At 55.5% G+C, this 23,378-nt stretch overlaps 6 protein-coding genes across 6 annotated transcripts; 2 read left to right on the top strand and 4 right to left on the bottom strand.

Moving 5' to 3' along the window:
- Positions 1-832: 832 nt before the first annotated feature.
- Positions 833-3,011, bottom strand: LTHEOB_7649 (uncharacterized protein; the record flags this gene model as incomplete). The annotated part of the gene is made up of 3 exons (XM_035517038.1): positions 833-1,149; positions 1,307-2,401; positions 2,801-3,011. The coding sequence occupies 3 exons, from the start codon at positions 3,009-3,011 to the stop codon at positions 833-835; spliced, it is 1,623 nt and encodes a 540-aa protein (XP_035371158.1).
- Positions 3,012-4,057: 1,046 nt separating this feature from the next.
- On the top strand, positions 4,058-8,633 carry LTHEOB_7648 (PAS domain-containing protein; the record flags this gene model as incomplete). The annotated part of the gene is made up of 2 exons (XM_035517037.1): positions 4,058-5,806; positions 5,865-8,633. The coding sequence occupies 2 exons, from the start codon at positions 4,058-4,060 to the stop codon at positions 8,631-8,633; spliced, it is 4,518 nt and encodes a 1,505-aa protein (XP_035371157.1).
- A 2,047-nt stretch (positions 8,634-10,680) lies between these two features.
- Positions 10,681-12,397, bottom strand: LTHEOB_7647 (FAD binding domain containing protein; the record flags this gene model as incomplete). Its single annotated transcript, XM_035517036.1, has 4 exons — positions 10,681-11,259; positions 11,338-11,711; positions 11,790-12,043; positions 12,099-12,397. 4 exons carry the CDS (start codon positions 12,395-12,397, stop codon positions 10,681-10,683), a joined length of 1,506 nt encoding a protein of 501 aa, XP_035371156.1.
- Positions 12,398-14,345: 1,948 nt separating this feature from the next.
- Positions 14,346-15,427, bottom strand: LTHEOB_7646 (Short-chain dehydrogenase; the record flags this gene model as incomplete). The annotated part of the gene is made up of 2 exons (XM_035517035.1): positions 14,346-14,983; positions 15,043-15,427. 2 exons carry the CDS (start codon positions 15,425-15,427, stop codon positions 14,346-14,348), a joined length of 1,023 nt encoding a protein of 340 aa, XP_035371155.1.
- Positions 15,428-15,961: 534 nt separating this feature from the next.
- LTHEOB_7645 (S-adenosylmethionine-dependent methyltransferase-like protein) lies at positions 15,962-17,245 on the top strand (the record flags this gene model as incomplete). The annotated part of the gene is made up of 3 exons (XM_035517034.1): positions 15,962-16,111; positions 16,250-16,546; positions 16,610-17,245. 3 exons carry the CDS (start codon positions 15,962-15,964, stop codon positions 17,243-17,245), a joined length of 1,083 nt encoding a protein of 360 aa, XP_035371154.1.
- A 3,453-nt stretch (positions 17,246-20,698) lies between these two features.
- LTHEOB_7644 (C6 zinc finger domain-containing protein) lies at positions 20,699-23,056 on the bottom strand (the record flags this gene model as incomplete). Its single annotated transcript, XM_035517033.1, has 5 exons — positions 20,699-21,407; positions 21,516-21,796; positions 21,850-22,628; positions 22,697-22,778; positions 22,883-23,056. The coding sequence occupies 5 exons, from the start codon at positions 23,054-23,056 to the stop codon at positions 20,699-20,701; spliced, it is 2,025 nt and encodes a 674-aa protein (XP_035371153.1).
- Positions 23,057-23,378: the final 322 nt, after the last annotated feature.

Here is a 23,378-nt window from a genome sequence, read left to right as displayed (position 1 = left end):
GCCGGTGTCGGGTTTTGGGTCCTTCTGTAATTTTCCATGCTCTCCGCTATGTAATCCCGTATCATCCTATGCAGTGTATTGTCGAACTCTCTCCTCATGATTGCCTCTTCCTCGGGTGTCAGACCACGAAATGCTCTGGACAGGTCGGGGTATGGCGACCGACTAATCAGATCTACTCGATTGCTAAGACAGCTTTGTATCGGCATCTCCATCAGCCTGCGCATATCCTGGGCAATAGTTGCCAGATCAAAAGGATTACCGAGAGGACCTTGTACTAGCGGGCGTTCGCCGCCATTTGAGCTGCTCTGGGATGACGAGCGTTGGCGCTTGCTGTCATTGGGAGGAGAGGAGGATCCGGAATCAGAATCGCTGCGGCGACGCTTGCTGTGGCGAGAGGTGGAGGAGCTTGAAGATGACGACTCATCAAGTGCGTCATCGCTAAGTGGGTAGTTGAAATCGTTATCGCTCTCCTCATCATCATCCACTGCTGTGCCAGCTGATAGTTGGTAATTGGGCCCGCGGCCACTTCTGCCCTCGACTCTTTGCAATTGTGATGCAATCTCCAAATTATTCTCGACATAGTTTCCTCGCAGCTGGAGCCGTTCATACCCCCTGACGGCCTGATGGTTCGTATACCTGGCACCGTTGCGAGGTCTTAGGCAATTCCAATGTTGCAGCTCTGGGTAGTTTACCAAGTGGACCTGGTGGTCCCTGATCGGGCGGCCATCGCCTCTGATAATTAGGGACCAAGTGTTGTCCCTAGGACTGTTAAAGTCGATAGACGGCGAATGCATAAATATTTCGACGCCGTACACGTCAGCCAGTACCTGTACTATGGCATCGGTCCCAAACTCCTGACCTCTTGCTTGTTGTAGCAAGCTACCCCAGCCATTCCTGCGCGATTCATGGTCCATTCTGTTATAAAGGTGGTTTCTTGAGAGTTGAATCTCGGGGTCATGTTGAGCGTCAGGAACCAGTCCAGCAAGCCCAATGATACGCTCTGCATCACGAGAAACACGCCTCCAGGCAGTTTGAGTACCAAAATATGCTTGAGCAAACGCTCGGAGTAAACAGGCGCCGCCGGTACCCCTGGTGCGATATTGTCGGAATTTGATTTCTGGGTGAAATCGGAATCCTTGAAGCTGCGCGCTGTTGGACAAACTTAGTTCTCTTTCCCGGAGTATTCCGTCACGGATCCTATTCTGAATATCCCTCTCAAGGCCGCGACCGATATTTTGTATCCCGGAAATTTGACTACTTGAATGATCTCTAGAGATTGCTGCAGTGTTGTTTCTACGGTGCGTACTCTCTACTGCAGTGTTGGTTCTATGATGCGTATTCTCTGCTGCAGTGTTGGTACTACGGTGCGTATTCTCTAGCTCCTCGGCTTCATGCCTGACCCTCTGGATCAAGAGATAGTCTTCTGGTGTGGTCAGACGATCTGTGCCCCCCGTGAAATAGAGATCCTCGCTCGGATCGCGGCGCTGAGTCTGATCGCTAGCCTCGCTCGAATCACTGCGCTGAGTCTGATCACTAGGAGCCCCGTTGCGATTCGGCATTTCTAGGATATAGTTCGGGCGATGGTCATCCGCTGAAGAGTCATTCCTGGGAAGTGCACTCGGTAAAAAGGGGTCCTCCAGCACTGGACGACGGTGGAAATAGTTCGTACGGTCTATGCTCAAATGGGCGGTATACTTGAACGCTCTCGGTGTCCCCTCGGATGAGGTATTCCGAGCTACTGTCCATCGATTAATTGAGGAGTAGTTGACCAGGTTGATTTGGCCGCGGTTCGACGGAATTCCTCGACTTAAAACTTTCCATCCTATAGACGCCCCTTCAGGACCGGTCGGAGGTGGAAGGTGTGGAATGTGAACGAGTATTTCCACATCAAAAGCATCAGCCAGAAGCTGCACCATTTCCATGGTACCTTCGACCCTCCAGTCGAATAGCTGGTCCAGAAGCCGTCCGCGCTCGCCCTGGCGTCTTGTGGAAGCATCCAAGCGTTCGTATAGCAGCCTCCGACGGCGTGCCAACTCATTGATTTGTCCGGACCCAGGAACGAGGGCGTGTCTCACGTCCATTGCATGAGACCAAAGGGTCTGCACCGCTGTCTGGACTGTACGCCACTCGTTTTCGTGTCCGAAGAAGGCCATTGCGAATGATCGGAACAAGGTCTTCATTCCTCTCCATTGCACACGCCGAAGGCCGTCCAACGGGAGAAGCTGGTCCCACCATTCACCTAGGTGGCCTTCAAAATCGCACAAGACGAGCCTGTTCTCCAAGCCGACTTCCATCGCCTCTTGCGGTGTCGTAGGCCCAACAAAAGGAGGGTTGCCATCGCCGATGTAGTCCTCGGACCACAGTGCATACTGGCGGTGGGGATGCAGCATCCGGTAAGTAGCTGCGTTTGGTTAGCATGAAGTAGAGAACGAAGATTCAAAATTACCTTCCAAATCCGGTGGCAAAGGAGCAGGGAAATACGATGGGTCTTGATAGTGGATCAAGCGCCAGTCCAGCTCACATCGATTATTTTGCTGATGCCGATCCTGCGCAGCTTGGAGTTCGTATCTCAATAGCCGGTACAGGAGAGAAGCGTGGTCATGCACGCGGCTGAGCCCGCGGAATTTGCAGAGCTCGCGAAGGTCCTCTGGCCGCCAGAGCTGAGATACGGGAATATGTTGATCCTCATGGTGCCTTCTATCCAGGGCTCTTCTTAGCGCGTAGGCAGATCTGTCTTCAGCAAGCCCAAGGTCTCTACACCGACTGCGTAGGGCTGGTAAACATGGGTCGTACAACGGACCTAGGAGCTGTGCAACGGCATCTTTCTTGATGACAGCTGGAGTCCGCGGCACACCATGGCCATCCTGGACTCTATTAAGCTCCTGAATGATTGCATCTTTGCTAAAGTCGTCGAGGTTTGCTGCATCGTGCCGTGGTTCTAGGCCGCCTTCGTCGTCACGTTGTATAGGGTTCTGATTGACATTGGTGAGGGCGTCGTTTCTTTTGACCATGATGGAATTGTTCTCACGAGAGGGTCGCGGTGGAAGGAGAGACAGGGGGGAGACACATGGATGAAATCAACACGGGCGTCAAAGACATGAACAAACCGTTTGCAGTATCCATTGTGGGCATTGTCTCCAAGAAGACGGACTCCATGCGGTCATCTTCTTTGGCGCAGGACGGTGCCAAGAGAAGGTGAAAAGAAAGAAAGAGAGAGGGCGCCGAGCACCGCTTGCGGCGGGCCAAACAATGCGCTCGAGAGGAAGAGCATGGTGAGCATTTGGGACAACCCGGGGTCACACAGGTCTAAATGCAGATGGTTGGAGATGACGCAGGTCGCGGGAGTGACTGCCGCGAGACAGGATCGAGTCAAAGACACGGCGGATCCAGGTGTGGTGGTGACGGGCGGGAGATGGCCGAGCAGGAGGTGGCTTGGCGCGGCGAGCGGGAGGTGTTTTGGCGAGGCGGGCGGGAGGTGTTTTGGCGCGCGACGGTTGGCTCTGGTGCGGAGGGCGGCTCGCAAGGCGGGCTGATGGCTCGCCGGCTCTTGTAGGTTATGCACGGCACGGCCGGAAAAAGCATGGCGCGGGACGAGACGAGTGGTAGCTGCAGGCGGGCGCGGCTGACGACCTGGAGTGGCAAGGGCAGGTCTGGATCGCGACTCTGTGCAGATCCATCTGGAGTATCCAGCGTCGATCGCCCACCCAGCCGAGCTCCCAAAACCCACGGTCCTGCCCAGCGCCCGGTGCGCCAGCCTGCCAGAAAGCGCCTCCGCGGCGTCCGTCCTCTCAGTCGCCCAACCCGCCCTCACGAGCCCGTCTCGAGCCCGCCTGCCGCCCGCTCCACCATCTGTCCGCCACCGCATCATCTGGCCCGCCCGCGCACGCGGCACCCCTGCTGCGCTGTCTCCTCCAGACTAGCTGATGCTAACCGCGCTAGACGGCTCCACGCCCACTTCAGCCGCCTCTTCCTCTGCTCTGCCTCGAGACGCAGCAGCCTGCTTGGTGCCCGCGCGGAGGCATGCGACCCTGCCCTTGTCCTCCTCCACCGCGACTTCATGATTGATCCGCCGTCAATCTTCACAGGACTGCCCCGCGACGCCCGACTCTCCTCCAGCCCCGAGCCACAGCGCCATCCTGCGCCCGCCCACCGCCCGACCTTTGCCAAACCCGCTCCCGCATGGCTGCATGCCACTGATCCAGAGCCCCCCTCCGGACCCGTCAATCCGCCGTCGCGCCGCACGTCAGTCGCTGATTCGTTTGTCGCTCCTTCGAAACCTGCTGAGAAGCGCCTGTTTCCACAGCAGGGCCCCACTCACAAGCACTCCCATAGCGAGCCTCTGCACAAGCGCCGCAAGCTCCAGAAGCGCTCGCGCCACACCCTCGATTCCTTCGATCGCCTGCCCCTCCCGTCCCTCGACCGCCAGCAGCAGCCCACCTCGCCGCTCTTCTTCTCCCACACCAAGCGCGCGCGCCCGCCCTTGCCTGCTCGTTTCTCGAGCTCCGAGGCCGCCGCGAGGATGTTAAGCAATGCACGCGAGGAAAGCGGCATCAAGACAGTAACCCTTGCGCGCGGCACTTATGCTGGCTCGAGCCCTTCGACCCGCACCTCCGTCGATCGCTCCAGCCTGCCTCCCGGATCCCCCGAAATTCGCGACAAGGCCGATGTGCCTCGCGCCCTCAGCAACATAGGCATTGGAGAGCTGCTGGAGCAGGATGGACGCCCTACTTTCATCGTCGACCTGGGCGAGCCCGCAAACTACGGCGCCGGCTACCTGGCTGTGATTTTTGCCAATTCTGCTCTGCGCGCGAGCATCGGCCTCCTCGACCTCGTGAGCGGCAGGATTGTGCATGATTCCCAGGATTCAGCCACTTTCAAAGCTTATACCCAGTTCAAGACATGGGTCTTGAGTGCCGTTGTGCACGGCGAGTCCTTGGACGTCTGCATTCCCGGCATGCTCTACGGCGGCCTGTCGTGGACCATATACACCATCCGGAAGAAGTATCGCGTTGTGAGTGGAAATTATGCTGCCTCGCCCACGTCCACCTCGACTTCGTCTCTCCCGAGCTCTGTGGCGGTGCCGCAGCCCACGTCTGAAGAGCGCTTTTCAAGGGGGGAAAAGCTTGGTCCTGCTGATACCGAAGGCCTGGTACTGCCGAGCACCGAGTCGGATGCAACCGACTACTTCGGCCTCGCTCCGGGCCCTCCACCGGACGAGAGACCCGTTACGCCCCATACCGCAGAAACTATGACGACCGCAACCACCGTGACCACCACCGTGGAGCCCGCCGACATCCCGCAAACCCCAGCCGGCCTGACCGGACGCCTCTTTGGAACCACCTCAGATGCATCCTCCATTGTCTCCCACCCCTCGATATCAAACGAGTGCGTTCTCCGCGCTGCTGTTGCCGGCAACGTTGATTCATTTGAGTACAGTAATGACCCGAATTCCAGGAAAGAGATTGGCTTCTTCGACTGGACCCGCCTACCAATCGACTCCGACCTCCCCAAGCACATTCAGTTTGCTCGCAGTATCGACTGGGCATCAACCCCGTTAGGTCCAATTGAGTTCTGGTCTGCTGACTTGCGACAAATGTGTAATTTGATCATGGCTAGTCCACACCCTGCAGCTATGTACTGGGGAGACGACCTTGTAGCAATATACAACGAAGCATACATATTACTCGCCGGACAGAAGCACCCCACTTTAATGGGCCAAAGCTACAGAGATGCTTGGGCAGAAATTTGGGACGACGTTAAAGATGTTTTCGCCAGTGCCAAGACCACCGGCCAAGCCACAATGAAGGTGAGTTTTGTAGCGAATGGTCCATTTGAGCTGGTGAGTGTTAACTTGCCCCTCTCAGGACGATGATTGTCTCTTCATCAAGCGAAGCAATTATCTCGAGGAGACTTACTTTTCGTGGGCGATAATCCCAATGATTGGGGGTGACGGGACCGTCATGGGACTCTACAATCCGGCGTTTGAGAAGACTCGACGAAAAATCGCCGAGAGACGGATGCTGACCCTTCGCGAAGTGGGCGAGCGAACCGCCGTTGCCCGTGACGTTAAATCTTTCTGGAGCCAGGTTATGAAAGCGCTAGCAAGCAACGAATACGACACGCCATTCGTCCTCCTATACTCGGTCATGGACGATTCCGACAGCGATTCTTCATCCATGCACTCGAGCAGCGTTTTCGGCACCAAGCAATGTTTGTTGGAAGGATCAATGGGTGTACCGTCGGGGCACAAGTGCGCACCAGATCAACTGGAGTTAAAGACGAGCATGGATGGGTTTGCGCCTGTACTACGGGAGGTAATGAAGACGGATAAGCCTGTTTTACTGGAAATTGGAAGTGGTGATTTGCCCTCAGAGATGATGGAAGGGATTGGGGGCCGTGGCTTCGACGATCCCGTCCAGTCTGTTGTGGTCTGTCCCATACATCCGACTACTGGAGAGTCGATCCTAGGATTTTTGGTCCTTGGCGTGAATCCCCGACGGCCCTACGATGACGACTACAATTTATTTGTTCAGCTCCTGAGCAGACAGCTGGCCACGTCTCTGGCCTCTGTCGTTCTTTTTGAGGAGGAGATTCGCCGGGGTCAAAGAGCTGCGAAACTGGCCGCGCTGGATCGGATGGAGCTGTCGGAACAGCTGGCCGCTCGGACCCAGGAAGCAAGAGACAGCGAGACAAGGTTCACCCGTATGGCCGAGTTTTCTCCCGCCGGCCTCTTCATCGCCAATTCGGAGGGCCACATCATTTACTGCAACGACACTTGGTATGAGATATCCCGAGTGCACAAGGACACGGCTAGCACGGATCGATGGATAGACGCGGTCAAACCTGAGGATCAGCAGATGGTCACCTCCCTCTGGCATACTTTGGTTGACAAGACCGAAGCCGTTACGGCAGAATTCCGCTTCAAGGCGCCGTGGGAAGATAAAAACGGCAACTCGACCGACACTTGGGTCCTATTCAGCGCCTACCCGGAGAAGAACTTACAAGGCACTCTCAAGAGTGTTTTCGGCACGATTACAAACATTAGCCAGCAGAAATGGGCCGAGGGCTTCCAGAAGAGGAAAATGGAAGAGGCTGTCGAGCTTAAACGGCAACAGGAGAATTTCATCGATATTACGTCTCATGAAATGAGAAACCCTCTCAGCGCCATTTTGCAATGCGCCGACGAAATCTCAACCTCTCTCCTCGACTTCAAACAAAGCGGATCAAAGGTGATCGACGAGGAGCTCGTCACTAACAGCATCGATGCGGCTCAAACGATCGCCCTCTGCGCACAGCATCAGAAGCGTATCGTGGATGACGTACTCACTTTGAGCAAGCTCGATTCTGCCATGCTTCTCGTCACACCTGTCGATGTTCAGCCTTTGACTGTTGTTCAACGAGCGCTAAAAATGTTTGAGGGAGAATTGCAGACGGCCGACATTCAAATGGAGTTTATAGTGGATGAGTCTTTCAGTCGGCTGGGCGTTGATTGGGTCAGACTGGATCCCTCACGTGTGTTGCAGGTGCTAATCAACCTGACAACTAACGCCATCAAATTTACCACGACCGAGGCCAGGCGGACGATCAAAGTAACCATCGCAGCATCGACGACCAAGTTTTCTCTTTTGGATAACAGACTCGTCAACTACTTTCCGACGCGTTCAAAGAGAGTAGACATGACACAGGGCCCAGACTGGGGGACAGGCGACGATATCTACGTACATTTTGCCGTGCAGGACACGGGCCGCGGTCTCAACGAAGAAGAGAAGAAGCTCCTCTTCCTCCGTTTCTCCCAAGCCTCACCCCGCACGCACGTCCAATACGGCGGATCCGGTCTCGGTCTCTTCATTTCCCGTGAGCTTACCGAACTCCAGGGCGGCGAGATTGGTGTATCATCCGAAGCGGGTAAAGGCAGCACCTTTGCTTTCTACGTCAAAGCGCGGCGCAGCAGCCCGCCCGCCGATCCAGTCGAGCAACTACCGGTCAGCCTGTCGCGCGCGCCCAGCGACCCGCGCGGCAAGCGCACGCAGGACCCCATCATCAAGACCAGGGACTTTGCGGCCCCCGTGCCAAGCCGGCCCACGAGCGGCGCTGGCGGCGTAGCGAATAGCGGTGGTGGTAGTAGTAACCAAAGAAGTCATGGCCAGCAGATCCGTGACCGGAAGGACATCACGGTGCTCATCGTCGAGGACAACCTGGTCAACCAGAAGGTGCTGCAGAAGCAGCTCAAGAACCAGGGCTTCACGGTGCACGTGGCCAACCACGGCGGCGAGTGCCTGGACCAGCTCTGCAACTCGACGTACTACTACCGCGCCGCGTCCAGCAGCGAGACGTCTTCGTTGTTGGAGCTGTCGGTCGTGCTCATGGATCAGGAGATGCCGGTCATGGACGGCTTGGCGTGCACGCGGACGATCAGGGAGTGGGAGGAGGCCGGGAAGCTCATCCGGCACGTGCCCATCATCGCCGTGACGGCGAATGCGCGGGCGGAGCAGATTGCTCAGCTGATGGCGGCGGGGATGGATGATGTGGTGAGCAAGCCGTTTAGGATTCCGGAACTGGTGCCGAAGATTGAGGAGTTGGCGGGGAGGTTTAAGAAGGATGATGACGATGATGAAGAGGAGGGAGAGAATTAAAGATTGTTGTATGGTGGAGCCTTTTTGCAAGTTGTCATCAAAGAGGAGGAATTGTAGAATTATGGGTTTTACTTCGTTTCTGCCTTCTTTTTCGTTCCCGTCTTCCGTTTTGTGGCGGCTGTCGAATTTGTTGTCTTTGTTTTTTGTTGTTTTCGACTGGAGCGAAATGATCTTTGCGGCACGGCGCAAATCTAGATTGGGGGGACAGCTTACAGGCAGGCACGCACATACGGGAGGGATGAAAAGTGGGATATGGGTTATGTTTTTACGGTTTGAACGGTTGGCATTCTGCATTGACGGCTGTTGTTATTGCGACATTTAGCAAATTCTCTTCTACGTTTCGTTTTTGCTTCTTTTAGAAGAGAACCATGTTTAGTATTCCTGGTGTAGAGATAGGAAGTACTTTCTTCACTTTCGTTTTGTTTAGCTATACCACACCCCGGTGGCGGGAGCGGCGCGGTTGGGTTTGGCCCTTTTGATTCAGGACTTTTGGCGAATTCGGCTTTTCTTTCCTCAGAGAATGTTGGCGACATATCCTTCGGCTTCCATTACTCGTTGGGGAAAATTCAAGGGCGGCACGGCATGGCAATGGTATGTACGAAAGAGAGAGAGATTTTCAAGGTGGGCTGCTGGACTTGCTAAGAGCAATTCTCTAGTAACGCCACCCTTTCTTGGTCGAGGCTGAAACGGGTCCACATGAGTGGTCGGGTCTTGTATGCAGGAAGCCGGGACCTCTATCAAATGATCACATACTCGCTCAATCTGTAACATTGGCTATCGTTACCCCGTCCAGGCTGCTGCGGTGCAGACTCGCACAGCGTAAGATGCATCTGCGCAAGCCAGGATTGAAGCACACCATGTAAGTCAGCGTGCTGCTGTCTGTTGAAGAAGAAAAAAGCAAGGTGTAGGGCTGGGAGATGGTGGTACTCCGGTTGAGCTACTTGGTATTTTTAGCGCACGAACCCACATGTATAGCCCTGCCAGAAACGGACGGACGAAAGGGCTATTTGAAATACTTTGCTCAAGGAAGGTAAGTGGACGCCACATGCGAGAATATGGTACGTTTTGAGAGATAACGGGGCAGGATGCTCGAAGCGCTTACTCCTAGCGCCCGTGAAGTACATGGGATGTTAATGCCTCTCCGAGTCTACTGCACTCGGTCAAGAGTCATGAGTGCAGTTGAGGTGAGGTCGGAATCAAAGTGGCTTGCGCAGAGATTCCGATTCTAGTAACGGTAGCAGATGCAACCTCGTCAGTCGGCGATTGTTATCACCGACGACTTGCCGGCCTGAATGCTGTCAGAGAAGTATTGTTTTCGCGTGTAACTGAGGTGGACTGAGGGAGCTGACGGGGCTGCAGCTAGACGGTTTTAGAAGAGGCCGGAAGCTTTCACCACCAATGCTTGATTTCCGCACACCAAGGCCAAGGACCGGTTGAGGGAGGAGAGCTACGGATGTGCATTGCAAAAGTTTCTGCAGGCCAGTCCCGAGGTGCAGCAAGGCTGTGAACGAGAATTCCACACGACGGCGTCTCGGAGGTCGGGGAATGGGTGCATAACGTTGTTACAGCCGTAGGATTGTCCGAAGCTACGTGGTTGTATATGGTTATGCTGGTAAGCATGTCGCATGCAGGTACGTGCAGCCGCGGGGAGTTCCGTACCCTGCGGCTTACTGCATCTGACTGGTTGGCTGCTGCTTTCACCGGACAATGCAGAATACGAAGGGCCAGTCCACGGCCACCCGCAATGTGCGTCATGGCCTCTGGCATGTCCTGTGGCGACGGACGCCGCCCCCACACGCACACTTGGCCGTATCAGCACGCGCAGTGCCTGGAAATCAGGGGTCACAACAATCTTGGCTAGAGCGACACCCGGCGCGGTGGGAAGCGATGCAAACTGACGTCATGGATTCATTGCTAAGTGCGGAATACAAGGTATTAGAGAGCTATAAGGAGGGGCTTGTACATATGTGAAACAACAGCGAACGCCCCACCACCGCCCCCGGAAAACCCGAAAGAGGAAGACGAAAAGGAAAAAGTAAAAACTGATTCAAGCGGCCGTTGACACCATCTCAGCCCGCTTCTCGGGCTGCTCTGCCACAACGGCTCCACCAACGCCGTTCCCGGCGCTCTGCTGCGCCGCAGCCGCAGCCGCAGCAGCCTTGGCCGCCGCCGCCGCCGCCATGGCCTCCTTCTTCCTGGCCATGCCCTCGAGGAAGCGGCGCGACGACTCGGTGTAGCGGTTCACGCGGGCGCTGTTGCGCTCCTCGGGCCAGCCCTCGAGCATGTCGGCGCGGCACAGGCTGTCGAGGGTCATGTTCAGCCACAGCTCGTTGGTGAGGTGCGGCAGGCGCTGGTAGAACTGGTCAGTCATGGGGGTGGCGACCTTGAGCTGCGTCTCGCAGTGGAAGTGGGCGCCGTTGACGACGCTGGCGGCGCGGGCGTGGCGGCGCTGCTGGTAGGTGGCCAGCAGCTGCTCGACGTCGGACTGCGGGACGGCGGTGCTGCTGCTGGTTTCGGGGCAGCTGAAGAAGTCCGGGTGCGACGCGCGCAGGGCGAGCAGGAGGCTGGTGAAGCACGCGGCGGATTCCATGGCTTGCATGGCGCCCATGGCGGCGTGAGGGGTCATCTGTTGTTTCGGTTGTCGGCCTTGTCAGCGAACATCCTGTGCATCACTTTGCAGGTGGTGGTGTTGTTGTTGTTTTACCTTGTGCGCTGAGTCACCCAGCAGCAGCATGCGGTCCCAGCACCACACGTCGGCAACACCCTCCTCCAGTCCCGTCATGACGGCGACGCGCTTGGCGCCGAAGACGTCGGAGAACTTGACCCCCGGCGTGACGGTCGCGTCGGCCACGAGGGCGTAGGCCGCCTGGAGATCGTCGTCCGTGTACTTCCTCTTGGCCGCATCGAAGCCGATGGTCTCGTGCAGATCGACGAAGAGAAACCAGTACATGGTCCCGCCCGCGCCCGAGAAGATCAGGACCGACGCGCCGGATTGGTGGATGGTGAAGGCTCGCCCCGGGTTGATCTGCGGCAGCGCGTTGGAGATGCCGTACACGCAGCCGTATTTGGTAGCGAAGTCTGCAGCAGTGGTCAGCATGAGCAAGCTTATCATGCATATGGTTGGCCTGCAGCATGTTGGCAGGATTCTCGACGTACTGTCAGGTGTCTGGTGGAGCTGCGGCAGCGCACCCTCGATTTCCCGCCGCACAAGACTCCGAATGCCGTCGGCGCCCACTAGGAAGTCGCACTTGACCTGGTCGCCGTCGGTCGTGGTGATGGTGGCGTGACTGCTGCTGCTCTGCACCGAGCACACCGTCTTGCCCGTGAGGATGCGGGTTTTGTCCTTGACGCCCTCGTAGAGGATCTCGAGGACCCGCTGTCTCTCCATGAAGTATCCTCCGTAGCCAAGGCTTGCATTTGAATTAGCACAATTTGTAGACTTGTTTGGAGGGGGTTTGCACTCACATATCCGGGTAGGACCTCATTGCGTGCAAAGTGTTGTAGAGGGTGCCGTTGCCGTCACGCAGCTCCCAGTAATCGTGTGCGACTGCGTACTCTTCAACCTCGTCAATGAGTCCGATCTGATCAAGAATGCGCAGACCATTCGGCATCAAGCCGAGACTGGCTCCCTCTGGGGGAGCAATGTCATCGCGAGCTTCAAAGAGAGTGTACGAGATTCCAGATTGCTCGAGCATGTTGGCGAGCGTCAGGCCAGCCGGGCCGCCGCCAATGATGCCAACAGTAACACGCTGCTCGGATGCCATTTCGATGATTGTGGTAGTGCTTGAGTGCGAGTTGGTAGAGAAGATGTTGGTCAAGTTCAAGCAGTACCAGCCTTCATATCTCGACAGTCTTTATATACCTCACTCTGCCACATCCGTCGACCGGCATTGCTTTTTGACATGAGCTTGTTTCCCATCTAAAGCCAAGAGAAATGAATATAGTTCGGCCGAACTCTATTGCATATGTTGGGCGCCTTCGCACGAAGGGGTTCCCGGTGACCACCCCCACAGGACCCGAGTTGACCACCCCTGGACGTGCCTGAAGGCGGGCTGACAGAGCTATCACTCGGCCCGTGTCGGGCCCCCGGCGCCGTGCTACCGCTTTAGCTCCATTTTTCCCTTTTGGGAATCCCATGCGATGGTTACCGTCGTCGTCAACCTTCTAGCGCTTATGACATCAGTTCAAATCGGCAAGCTGAGTCGATGCCGCTTACCTCATTGGCACGTAGCATCGAGAGGTGGCTTCCCCGCAATGATACAAGCCTTGCGTGTTGACAGCGTGATCCCCACGTGGTTGACTCGATCGTGGTTAAGCATATAGTTAAGCGGTCTTGGGCCACCGGCTGTTGCACGAGTAGGGCTGTGAACATGTCTCGGTTTGTACTTCCGCTTCCTGCTCAGCTGATACCAACAGCTCCCGAAACCAAACATGTATCGTTCGGAATTAGGATCTCTGAATCCTTTTGGCTTTGCCACAAATCCCCTGAAATATCCTCCGTGGCTCGCCTAGCCTGACGGCTGCGCCCAGCAAAGATGCCGGGTGTCTCTCTCCAAAAGGTTCTCGGCATAGCCTCAACCGTGTCATCCTGAAGGCAGCCGTCCGCAGTGATTAAGGCCCCTTTTTCCGATTTCACTGCAGTCCAAAACAGCTGGTATGAGACACGCAACACAATTACAGTAAATGTAAATCTACCAAGTGTTTCGGGTCGCTGTTTTCATGATGCTCGCGGTGCTGAAAGGATCTTTAAAACTACTAAATTTAGCTTATATCTCTATATTTATACGAGGTGGTCGATTTAAACTTATTTTGAGTATCCGCGAAAGCTGATATTCCTTTATCACGGATAGCCAAGTTGATTTGCAGAGACTAATGCTTCTCAATTTCGCGCTGGCCCACTAGAATTCAAAGCTCGAGCTGTATTGTGATGATGTATCACGAAGAGAGGCGCCACTTTGTGTTGATAGTGAGGATGTAAGCACAGCGGATCTGCACCACCCCAGTCGTATGATTCGTGTCGGCTCCATTAGCAAAGATGGTAGCCAGGGAAAGACTAAGTCGTCAGCAAAAACCCAAAGGTATTCGTTTCTATTTACGCGGAAGCTCAACCATGCAGTTCGTCTTTAGTTTGGAGCTAGTGCGGCACTTACCTATGTGGCGTTGATCTGTGGTAATCGAGGTTGATGGTGCGCCACCCTGTGATTGGTCTGCTTTCACTTCAATCTACAAATTGCAGCCTTGCTATTGAAAAAACGAAACTGCTTTAGATAATATTTCCGATCCGCTAAGAAGCTTCCTCTCCCTTTATTTCTTAAAAGAAAATATGTGCCACTTTAGATGTAAGATGGATGTTCCGAACAGCATGCTTAGTCGGAGATATCCTTGCCATAAAACGAAAACACACGGCATCTTCGGCACCATTGGAATGCTACTGGGGAACATGTGAGATTCCGCGAAGTGAGTACGCTCATTCGAGTAACCACGTCCAGCCTTTCAGCCCTGTCATCTGCACCCTACCGCTTAACGTTCACTAAGACCTATAATAGAAAGAATAATGTCAGATTCAAGCAGCCCGATCCACCGTTTCAATCTGACTTCGTATTCTCCTTTGAGTGGCGTCTTTCTGCGTAGTACAGTCCCACACATCATGGGAGTACAAAGTCCCTCGAAACGGCACCGCACACCGTTTCCCCTCCCTCCCTACGAAGAAACTCAAACATCCTCCTTCAAGCCGACCATCTCTTTACTAATCTTCCAACACTTCTCCTCGCTCTCCTCGTCAAACGCCCAGGGGGCATACCCCTTCTCAGCCATATTCCCAGACATGGCAGCCTGCTTCTCCTGCAGCTGCACGTCCTCGAGATACTTGCCGCCGCGGCCCTCCCAGGCTTTTCCGATAGCAGCCCAGACCTGGGTGGCAGCGCCCTGGGCGGGGCTGAGGGTGGTGCGCAGGATCTCGGGGTTGCTCCACGACGCGACGAGGGCCGGGTCGAGGTGGACCTGCAGGCCGGTGGAGATGCCGCCCGGGTGCAGCGACAGGGCGTGCAGGCCGCGGGCGCCGTAGCGGCGCTCGAGGGCGTTGGCGGTCCAGATGTTGGCCGACTTGGCGTTGGAGTAGGCGAGCCACGGCTCGTAGGGCGTCGTGGCGAAGTTGACGTCGTCGAGGTTGGGCCGCGCGAAGCGGTGGCCGGTGCTGCTGACGTTGACGACGCGCGAGGCGAACGAGGGCGTGCTGGAGGCGAGGAGGGTGGGCAGGAGCAGGTTGGTCAGGAGGAAGTGCGAGAGGTGGCAGACGGCCCACTGCGTCTCGAAGCCGTCGATCGTCTTGCCTTCGGGCGTGGCCATGACGCCTGCCAGGAGGTGTGTTAGCGGGAAGGTTGCGATTGAAGTGACGGGGGGTGCGGATTACCAGCGTTGTTGACGAGCACGTTGAGCTTGTCGCTCTTCTTCAGGAACTCGGCGGCACCGGCGCGCACCGAGTCGAGCGAGTCCAGGTCGAAGCGGAGGAGCTCGATCTTGCCCTTGCCGGGACTGGTGGCGAGGATGTCTTTGACCACGGCCTCGCCTTTCTTGAGGTCACGCACGTGCATGAACAGTGTGGCGCCCGTGGCGTGCAGAGCCCTCGCGGTTTCGATGCCGATGCCAGAGGAGCAGCCGGTGACCAACATGACCTTGTCCGTCATGTTGTTCACACGGCCCTCGTCTTCGACGACCTTGAGAGCTGTAGGCCGCGCATCTCCAGGACCCTGGGGGTTCTCAAAGAGAGAGCTGTACGGGGCAAAGGTAGAAGTCATGATTTGGTTGATTCAGTAGTGATGAGTTGAAATGAACAATATACAGAAAGAAGGCTGCAAACTTATATACTTTTGGCATTGCTCGCGTTATTTCCTGTTCTGGCCAAGTCACAAGTGTGGTGCTATACAAATCCGGAAATTAACTAATCCGGAATTTTGAGGCTGGGAGTCTGGGATCATGTGTCATTGTCGTGGAGTTTTAGGTGGTGGACGAAAAGCTTCGCATGAATGGTCGGGGAACAGACCAGTCCGGAGGTAGGATACAGGCGGGGACGCCCTTAAGTCCGTGGCGGCGCTGTGGCTGACGACTACAACGATGCCTAATGGCAAGGATACTTTCTTAGCTCAGGTCATGTCTCCAAGCAGCGTGTTGCCCGTCTGGTTGCATGGTTTGAATTGTAGAGGAATTAAAGAAGCGACGTTTAGTACATAGTATGCAGTTGAGACGACCGGCAACCACTTTCTCCACGGTCCCCCTCTCGGTTCCGAAAAAAGATTCGCCGGCCTGGTCAGCTCCGCACCTCAACACTCACCATGGCGCAACCATTCAGTTTTGGCTTTTCAGGCGACGATATAGAGGTTGATGCCGATGTAGACCAGGGTGCCCCTGCCGTGGCTCCCACGGCCGCAGCCGCCTCTGCACAGCCTCATGTTCCAGCCCAGACCCATAGTGTGGCCGAGTTGGTATGTTTACTGCTTTCTGCAATATGCGCCATTTTCGTGCAAAACAGTCTTCGACCTATTTCATTTCTACCTTCCCTTTTCGCTCTAATTCGCCGCTTCAGCCCGTTTTAGCATGTCGACACTGACTCTGTTCCTCAGCTGCAAAGCCTACCGGACAAGATATCCTATGCAACCCAGGAAGTCGAGGCGCCGAGCGGCAAGAAGCTCAGCCTACCGCGCCGCGAGCTCTTCGACGTCCGCGTGCAGCTGATGGCGGAAGACGATGGTTCCGACCCAGAGCCCATGACCGGCTTGGACGAATCCGACATCCGGACCAACGTCTACGAAGGCGGCTTCAAGACGTGGGAATGCTCCATCGACCTCGCAAAACTTCTCCTCGATCGCGGTCCGCGCAAAGACCTCGACGACCTCTGCCGCGTCGACCATGTCATCGAGGTAAGCAAGAGCCAACCCGCTTCATCCGCAATCACGTGCCTGACCTAGTCCTTCGCCGCCTAGCTGGGCTGCGGCACCGCCATCCCCACCCTCGTCCTCTTCCACTACGCCCTCACCCAATCCCTCCCCCTCTACTTCACCCTCGCCGACTACAACGCCTCCGTCCTGCGCCTCGTCACCCTCCCCAACCTCATCCTGACCTGGGCCTCGACCCTCCCCGCCGACTCGCCGCTCTTCACTCCCGAAACCCCCAACCCGTTCCACAACGACGATGGCGAGGGCCACGGCGACCTCTACCTCACCCCGGCCCTCCTCGCCGCCTTCCAGGACGCCCTCGCCGCCAACCCCCTCACCCTGACCCTCGTCTCCGGCTCCTGGGTCCCCGCCCCCTCCTTCCTCTCCCTCGTGCCGTCCTCGGACCAGATGAACACGCTCATCCTCGCCTCCGAGACCATCTACAGCCCCGCCGCCCTGACCGCCTTCGCCGATGCCTGCGTTGGCTTGCTGCGCAGGGTGCGCCTGGGCAAGGCCATGGTGGCTGCCAAGCGCGTGTACTTTGGTGTCGGTGGCGGCGTCGATGCGTTCAAGGAGGAGGCGGCGGCGAGGGGCGCGGTGGTGGCCGAGGTGGAGAATAGTGGGGTGGAGATGGGCGAGGGGACTGGGGTGCGGAGGTGTTTGTTGGAGGTGCAGATGATGTGAGGTCGGGTGGAAGCTGGGAAGTTGAGCAGGTGATGAGGCAAGGGGACGTGTGTATAACGTAGACTTTAAAAGAGGCCTGACGGTTGTCGTTGGTTCTGCAAACTGATACTTTTCTACTCCTTTGCAGCAAATCGTCTAGACATCGGCAGCGACTTTCCGGCCCTTTGCAGTCTCAGATTAGTTGGCTTCTTCTCGTTCAGGTTTCCCAGGATTTCGGCGACAACCCCAATGGCGATCATCAACTACGGAAATCGGAGCCAAGCACCCACATCGTCTCATGATGCATCACATCGTCTCATGATGCTATCCTTCACATCTGGAGTTCATATTCAAATCCAGTGACTTTCGCGTGGCTTTATGGCAGAAGTTAAGGTAACACCAAGTGCAGATTCAAGCCCTGTCCATCCTCATCGGAAGCTTGGCCATGGAACTCAGTATGAGCGGAAAGGCGGCATTCGAGGTTTAGGGGCTGTGTCTTAAAACTAAATCACTTGCCTAAACACCGTCGCCTGACAGACCATCGTCATGTTCCATCCTGTGCTGCAAGTGAAGAGCCAAACTGCACGTGTGCCCCGTTCAATGAGAATTATCCTAACCTGAGCTCCGCGGGAAGTCTTGTGTTTTATGCTATAAAAGACTCAACACCCAGCTTGACTGTTACCGAGCCCCTCATTCAAATGAAATAGAGATAGTAATGCGTCTACTCCGCACGTACTCTGCTCCAGTTTGGCTCGCCAGAACATGCATTCCTGTCATGGCAGCCAGGTGCTTTCGCATCCTTCTACGAGCCAATCGCCCGGCCATTCGGTTTATGATGTGTGTATATTGCGGTGCAGCATCTGCGCGTAACCATGATTTTCCACTTCCCATGTACATCGTGAGGCGCACTCACCCGGTTTTCTAAGACGCCGAGAGCTTGTGACACGAACTATATAGAGCCAGTTCGGACGACAACGTGATGGCAAAATAATGCGGTATACTTATTTCAGCTTACAGTGACTGCTGCTCAACCCGCAGTGCCGAGCTTGAAAGTAATCTGCCGCTAGAAAACGATATATTATAGTTAATGGAATCCCAAGAAAATCCGGTTGGCAGATACGCTGTAGCATCCACGTGTTTTGAAGGACCTTCACAAGGCACATGGCTTCGTCATGCGGGTTTGACGGCACCTACGTACGTGGTACTCATTTCTTTTGAGCACGCGGCTGCACATCAACTTCGATGAAACTCTTCGGAGATTCCTTATGAGGGCTCCATGGCAGTACTTAAGGCTGAAGACCATGGCTCCTAGAAAGCCAAGGGTGGATCATTACGAACCATTGCGTGCTTGACTCATCATCTTCCTGTTTGTCACTTTTGGCTAGGTGGCCGAAGACTTGGCGTTCAACACACTTACCTGCAACGATTTTTTCAGCAAGAATCGTCTACGGTTGGGATACTGTATGTATACAATGAGAGCTCTCAGCAGTGAAGACGGACGATGAGTCTCATCAAGGTTTACCCGTGGGAAAGTTGGAAACAACCCCAGGCAACCTTTCCATAAAGAGAAGGAAGCTGGTGTAGTGCGTGCAAGTCAAGCGATGTTCTCTTTTTGAGGCCATATTGGCAGTGACTAATGCAGTATTATTTATTTACTAAGACACATTTCAAAACGGGCTGGTATGGACGAAGCATTACTGTTTTCGCCTCAACTTGCATTGATGTAATTTTTGGTATGGGAGACACCACTTCCCGTTTATCTCATTGTTGGTTGAGGAGAATTATGATAGTAACGATGGAATGCTAAGACCTTCCCAGGTAAGCATAAATGCCCCTTGAATATGTGAGCCACTTCGCCTTTGGAAGCGTAAAATCGGAAGTACCATTAGATACGAATGATGTAGGGCTCCATTTTCATTTTCTAAGATACTACCGCCTCCCGGTCTTATAAACTAAATATAGATTTATCTTCAGGCCCAGACGCCAAAAAGTACAGGTCCCTTGAGTTTTGTGTGTTAAACAGCTCGATCGCTGGTCTACACAGTTCTCATGTCAGCCGAGGATCAACAAAGCCTTTAAGTAGAAGCACAGGTGAACATTTGGGTTGAAATGCGCCACAACCAACCAGGCCGTGACCCGACTACGACGGCATCATGTGCTGCTTAGGACTCCGAAGATCCGCTTTGCATGGAGATCGATCGACCAGCAGATCTGTCTAGCGAAACTCGTTACTTAAAAGACGATCTCCGCTTCAACTTCTACCCATGCTTACAGTCGAGCACTTCACTGAGGTCAATTTGACTAACAAATATGATTGCGGCGCAGCTACCCACACTGGGCGCCTGCTGCCGCTAAAAGTACGACTCCCTGCCTCTATTTGAAGCAAATCTTGCCTCCTACCTCAACCGTGCTACATAAAGATACTCACTATCATTACGTTGAGATAAGTAAGACCAGCAAAACCGTACAATGCTGCCATTCACCACGACGAACTCAATTGCAAACGATGATCTTCACTCACTAGACACTTTGCTCCACAAATGGGGTTCGAAGGTTCGAAGGGGCACAGCGCCAGTGAACCATGACACTCCGTGGCCTAACGAAAGGTTCGCAAATCAATAGCCTCGTTTCGAAAAAGCAAAGAATAAGACATGAGAAACTTGACCGCTTTTGACCTTCCACGACCCCCCGCACCCGCCCCGACTCTCGCACCCGCGCACCTGCTTAGACCCTGCGGCTCAATCATTGCGATCAACCCTCGTGACGTTCCGCCGCTCACAATACCCCGTGATCATCTGTCCGCGACCTTGCACCCCTGCTTCCACTCTATAAAACTACAGCTGCATTCCATCCACCCAGATCCCCTTTCGCCTCCCAAAGACCTCAGAGAATATGCGATCAGATGTCTCAGGCACAACCGCATGGGTCGACTGTTTTTGTTTTTCGTCAACCCGCTCCCGACCCCGACTCGTCATGGACTCTGCTTTGCATTGACTGCGCCTCCGTCGTTGATTCCTGCGGATCACGCATCATCACGAATCAAAGTTGCTGCGTAGCATCAACACTGCATTATGCTGGGGCGTAGTAACTGCAATCGGCTTGTCGAGGGGAATAGGCTACGCCGCCATAGGACGAAGGTGGACGGAGCGAAAAGAAAAGAGAAGCCACAGAAGTGCCCGCATTCAAGTTCTATATTAGACCTCCAACTTCTGTGTTGAAGTTCTGATAACTCGAAGATTGGTATTCGAGAAGCGGTTGAGTAGTATTTATACACGGCGGCCTATGTTTCATGTCGCGTGCTTTCCTATAGATTGTTCGTTCACCTGCATGGAAGCGGAGAGAGTACCCCCGACCAACCTACCAACGCCAACGTCTCTTTCTACCCGTATCCAAACGCCACAATACGAAGCCAAGTCCCCTCTCTCCCTCCCCAACCATTACCACACACCACTCTTCCCCCCAAAAGCACAACAACTACGCAGCCCCGCACCCACCCACCTCCGCAAACGCCCCACCACTCGCCCCGCTCCCACTACCACCACTCTCGCTCGCCGCGTCCTCGATCATCCTCAAGATATCCTCGGCCGCGACCTCGTTCCACAGCCTCCTCACCTCCCTCTTCGCCCTGAAAAGCTCTCCCGCCACGCCCCTGACCTGCCCCGCCGCCGTCTTCGCCAACGGCCACTGCGCCGCCAGCTGCTTCAAAGCGCCCATGCTCAGCCTGATCAGCTCCTTCAACACCGCGTCGGCATCCGGCCCGCTCACGACCCCCGCCGCCACCGCGTCCGCCGACGACGAAAACGACGAGCAGTCCTGCAAGAGGGCGGCGCCACCGTTGTTATTGTTGTTGCTATTGCTGCCGCTGCCACTGCCGCAGATGCCACCGGCGGTGCCGCTGCTGCCGCCGTTGGGCGGGACGAGCGACCAGGCGGAGAGGTGCACGACCGAAGCCATGACGATGGCGCAGGTGAAGAAGGGCGTCAGCTTGGTGAGCGGCAGGATCGGGTGCATCACGCGCACCAGCTGCGACAGCCGTCGCGCCGCCTCGGTGCACTTGGCCGTGTGCGTCTCGCGCGACTGCGTCGACACCAGCGGCGCGCATTGTTTGACGCACGTGCGGATCTCGTCGGCCGAGCGGTACTCGTCCAGGGTGGAGCGAGGTTTGTGGAGGAGAATGGTGCTCCTGCAGGGTGGGAAACGAAAGGAAGCAAGTTAGAAAGAATATGCCCGGTCTACGAATGGAAGGATGGACGGATGGATAAATGGGGTAAAGATTTAGGGGGGCTCTTACGCATCTGTTATCATGTGCGCTTGGAAGATCATGTGGTCGAGCTGGCCGTCGTGGGAGATAGGCTCCCTTTTGCTGTTTGGAAGGTGTAACGACCAATTCACAAGATGTGAGTCGGCACACTCGATTGCGCGGAAATCAAGGACATCTTCGCTTGATACGGCCAATACCCTGCCTAAATTTCGAACGGAGTCAATCCGGTAGGCAAATGACGAGTACTCAACATCGTCTTCCGCAAAAGCAGAGTCATCGTACTCCTCGAGCGTCTTTGACAGAGGGATGTACTAGGGAACGCTTGTGAGCAAAAGCTGAAGGTTGAGCAAGACCGGAAACTCACCCCTGAACCGTACTCATCCTCCTCGCACGGTAGAGGAACGTCAGTCTGAACGTCCCTTAGCCGGAAATTTGTGCGCTGGCTGACACCAGCAAAAAAGCCATCAGCGATATACAGCTCCCACCACGTCCGCCTCCAACTCTCTTCTAGCACACGGTTGCCGCAGCCGTTGCGGATTGCAAAATCGCGATCATTCATGCCGATGGCGAGCGCGATTTCGATGGCCTTCGACAGCATCTCGTCTGCCATGATCGATCTGTCATTGGCCTTGAGCCCGATGGCATAGAGCAGTAGCGCCTGAACCATGAAGCTGTCTCTCGGCAGGCCCTGCTGGAACAGAGTATGGCGAAGCGCCTCCTCTAATAGCTGGGGTGACGCCTGGGGCACGTAGCATGATCCAATGAACTGGATCGCCATCTCAAGATGAGGTTGGCGCTTGGTGCCGCCATTGCACAGAAAGTCAAGCAAATAGCTGCGGGGCATCAAGAATGGGTGCGCTGGAGCGAAGAAGGTGAAGAAAGCGCCGCACACCATGTTCGAGAGGCTGCTGCAGTCGCCCAGCAGATGCCCCACCAGCTTCGGAGCCATGGTGACCTGGCTCTGCGCACCGACAGCCATCCCATCGGCAGATTGAAATGCGAAACTGTTGAACTGGTCTGATGATGGCGATTGATCGCTTCCTGTGAGCACCTCTAGGGCTGGGAAGGACGGCGATTGCTCATGCTGTTGCTCGGGAGGGCTGGCTGAGATACCCGCAGTCGCCGCAAGCCCAGCCGTACATGCTATGAATCGTGGTCAGAACCCGGATGAAACGAGCACGATATGCATGTTTCATGTGTAGAGGACATACCCGGTTGATCCGGACGCGGCTCCCTTGGCGAAGGCCTGCCCATCTGGTCACCAGCAGTCCTCTTCCTCGGGCCTTTGTACCCCTGCGGCGATCGTTAGCGCTATCCACGTAATCAAGCGCAACGCCCTTCATTATTCGAGTATGAACATTGTCAAAACAAGACTGAAGGAGAAAGCATCATCTCACCCTGCGAGACTTGATGTAGCTGCACTCGCTTCCATCGGTGGCGCATCTGGAGCACGGCTCGCCGCCACTGCACTTCAGATGCTTGGACCGGCAGGCGACGCAGGCCAACGGGATGGGCTGTTTTGCGGACGAAGAAGACGCCTGGAGCTGGGGCTGCTCCGGCAGGGCGGGCATTGATGCGGCTAAACCAGGTATGCCGCCGAAGTCGAAGTCAAGATGCGCTGCCATTGCTACCCGTGGTACCCGGGACGTGTGCGACGACGTGAAGGGGGCGGGGTCCAGTCGTCAGGTTGTCTGGCGTGTCAGCCGTTTGATCTGTGGATGCTGACCGAGGCGCCTGGTTGTATGTCCCCAGCGAACATCACTTCTGCACGCGCGGAACGAGGTCTAGGCACGTCGGTGGTGATGTAAGCGAGTGGAAAGGGAAGTTGAGTGGACAAGGCCGAGCGGGATTCCGTTGCAGTCAGCTGCCCGCTAAGCTCGGGCCGGCTCGCGA

The sequence above is a fragment of the Lasiodiplodia theobromae genome, assembly GCF_012971845.1.
Source record: "Lasiodiplodia theobromae strain AM2As chromosome Unknown scaffold_23, whole genome shotgun sequence".
In the NCBI taxonomy this organism is placed as follows: domain Eukaryota; kingdom Fungi; phylum Ascomycota; class Dothideomycetes; order Botryosphaeriales; family Botryosphaeriaceae; genus Lasiodiplodia; species Lasiodiplodia theobromae.
Note: the sequence above shows the minus strand (reverse complement) of the source record. Positions and strands in the feature narration are given on the sequence as shown.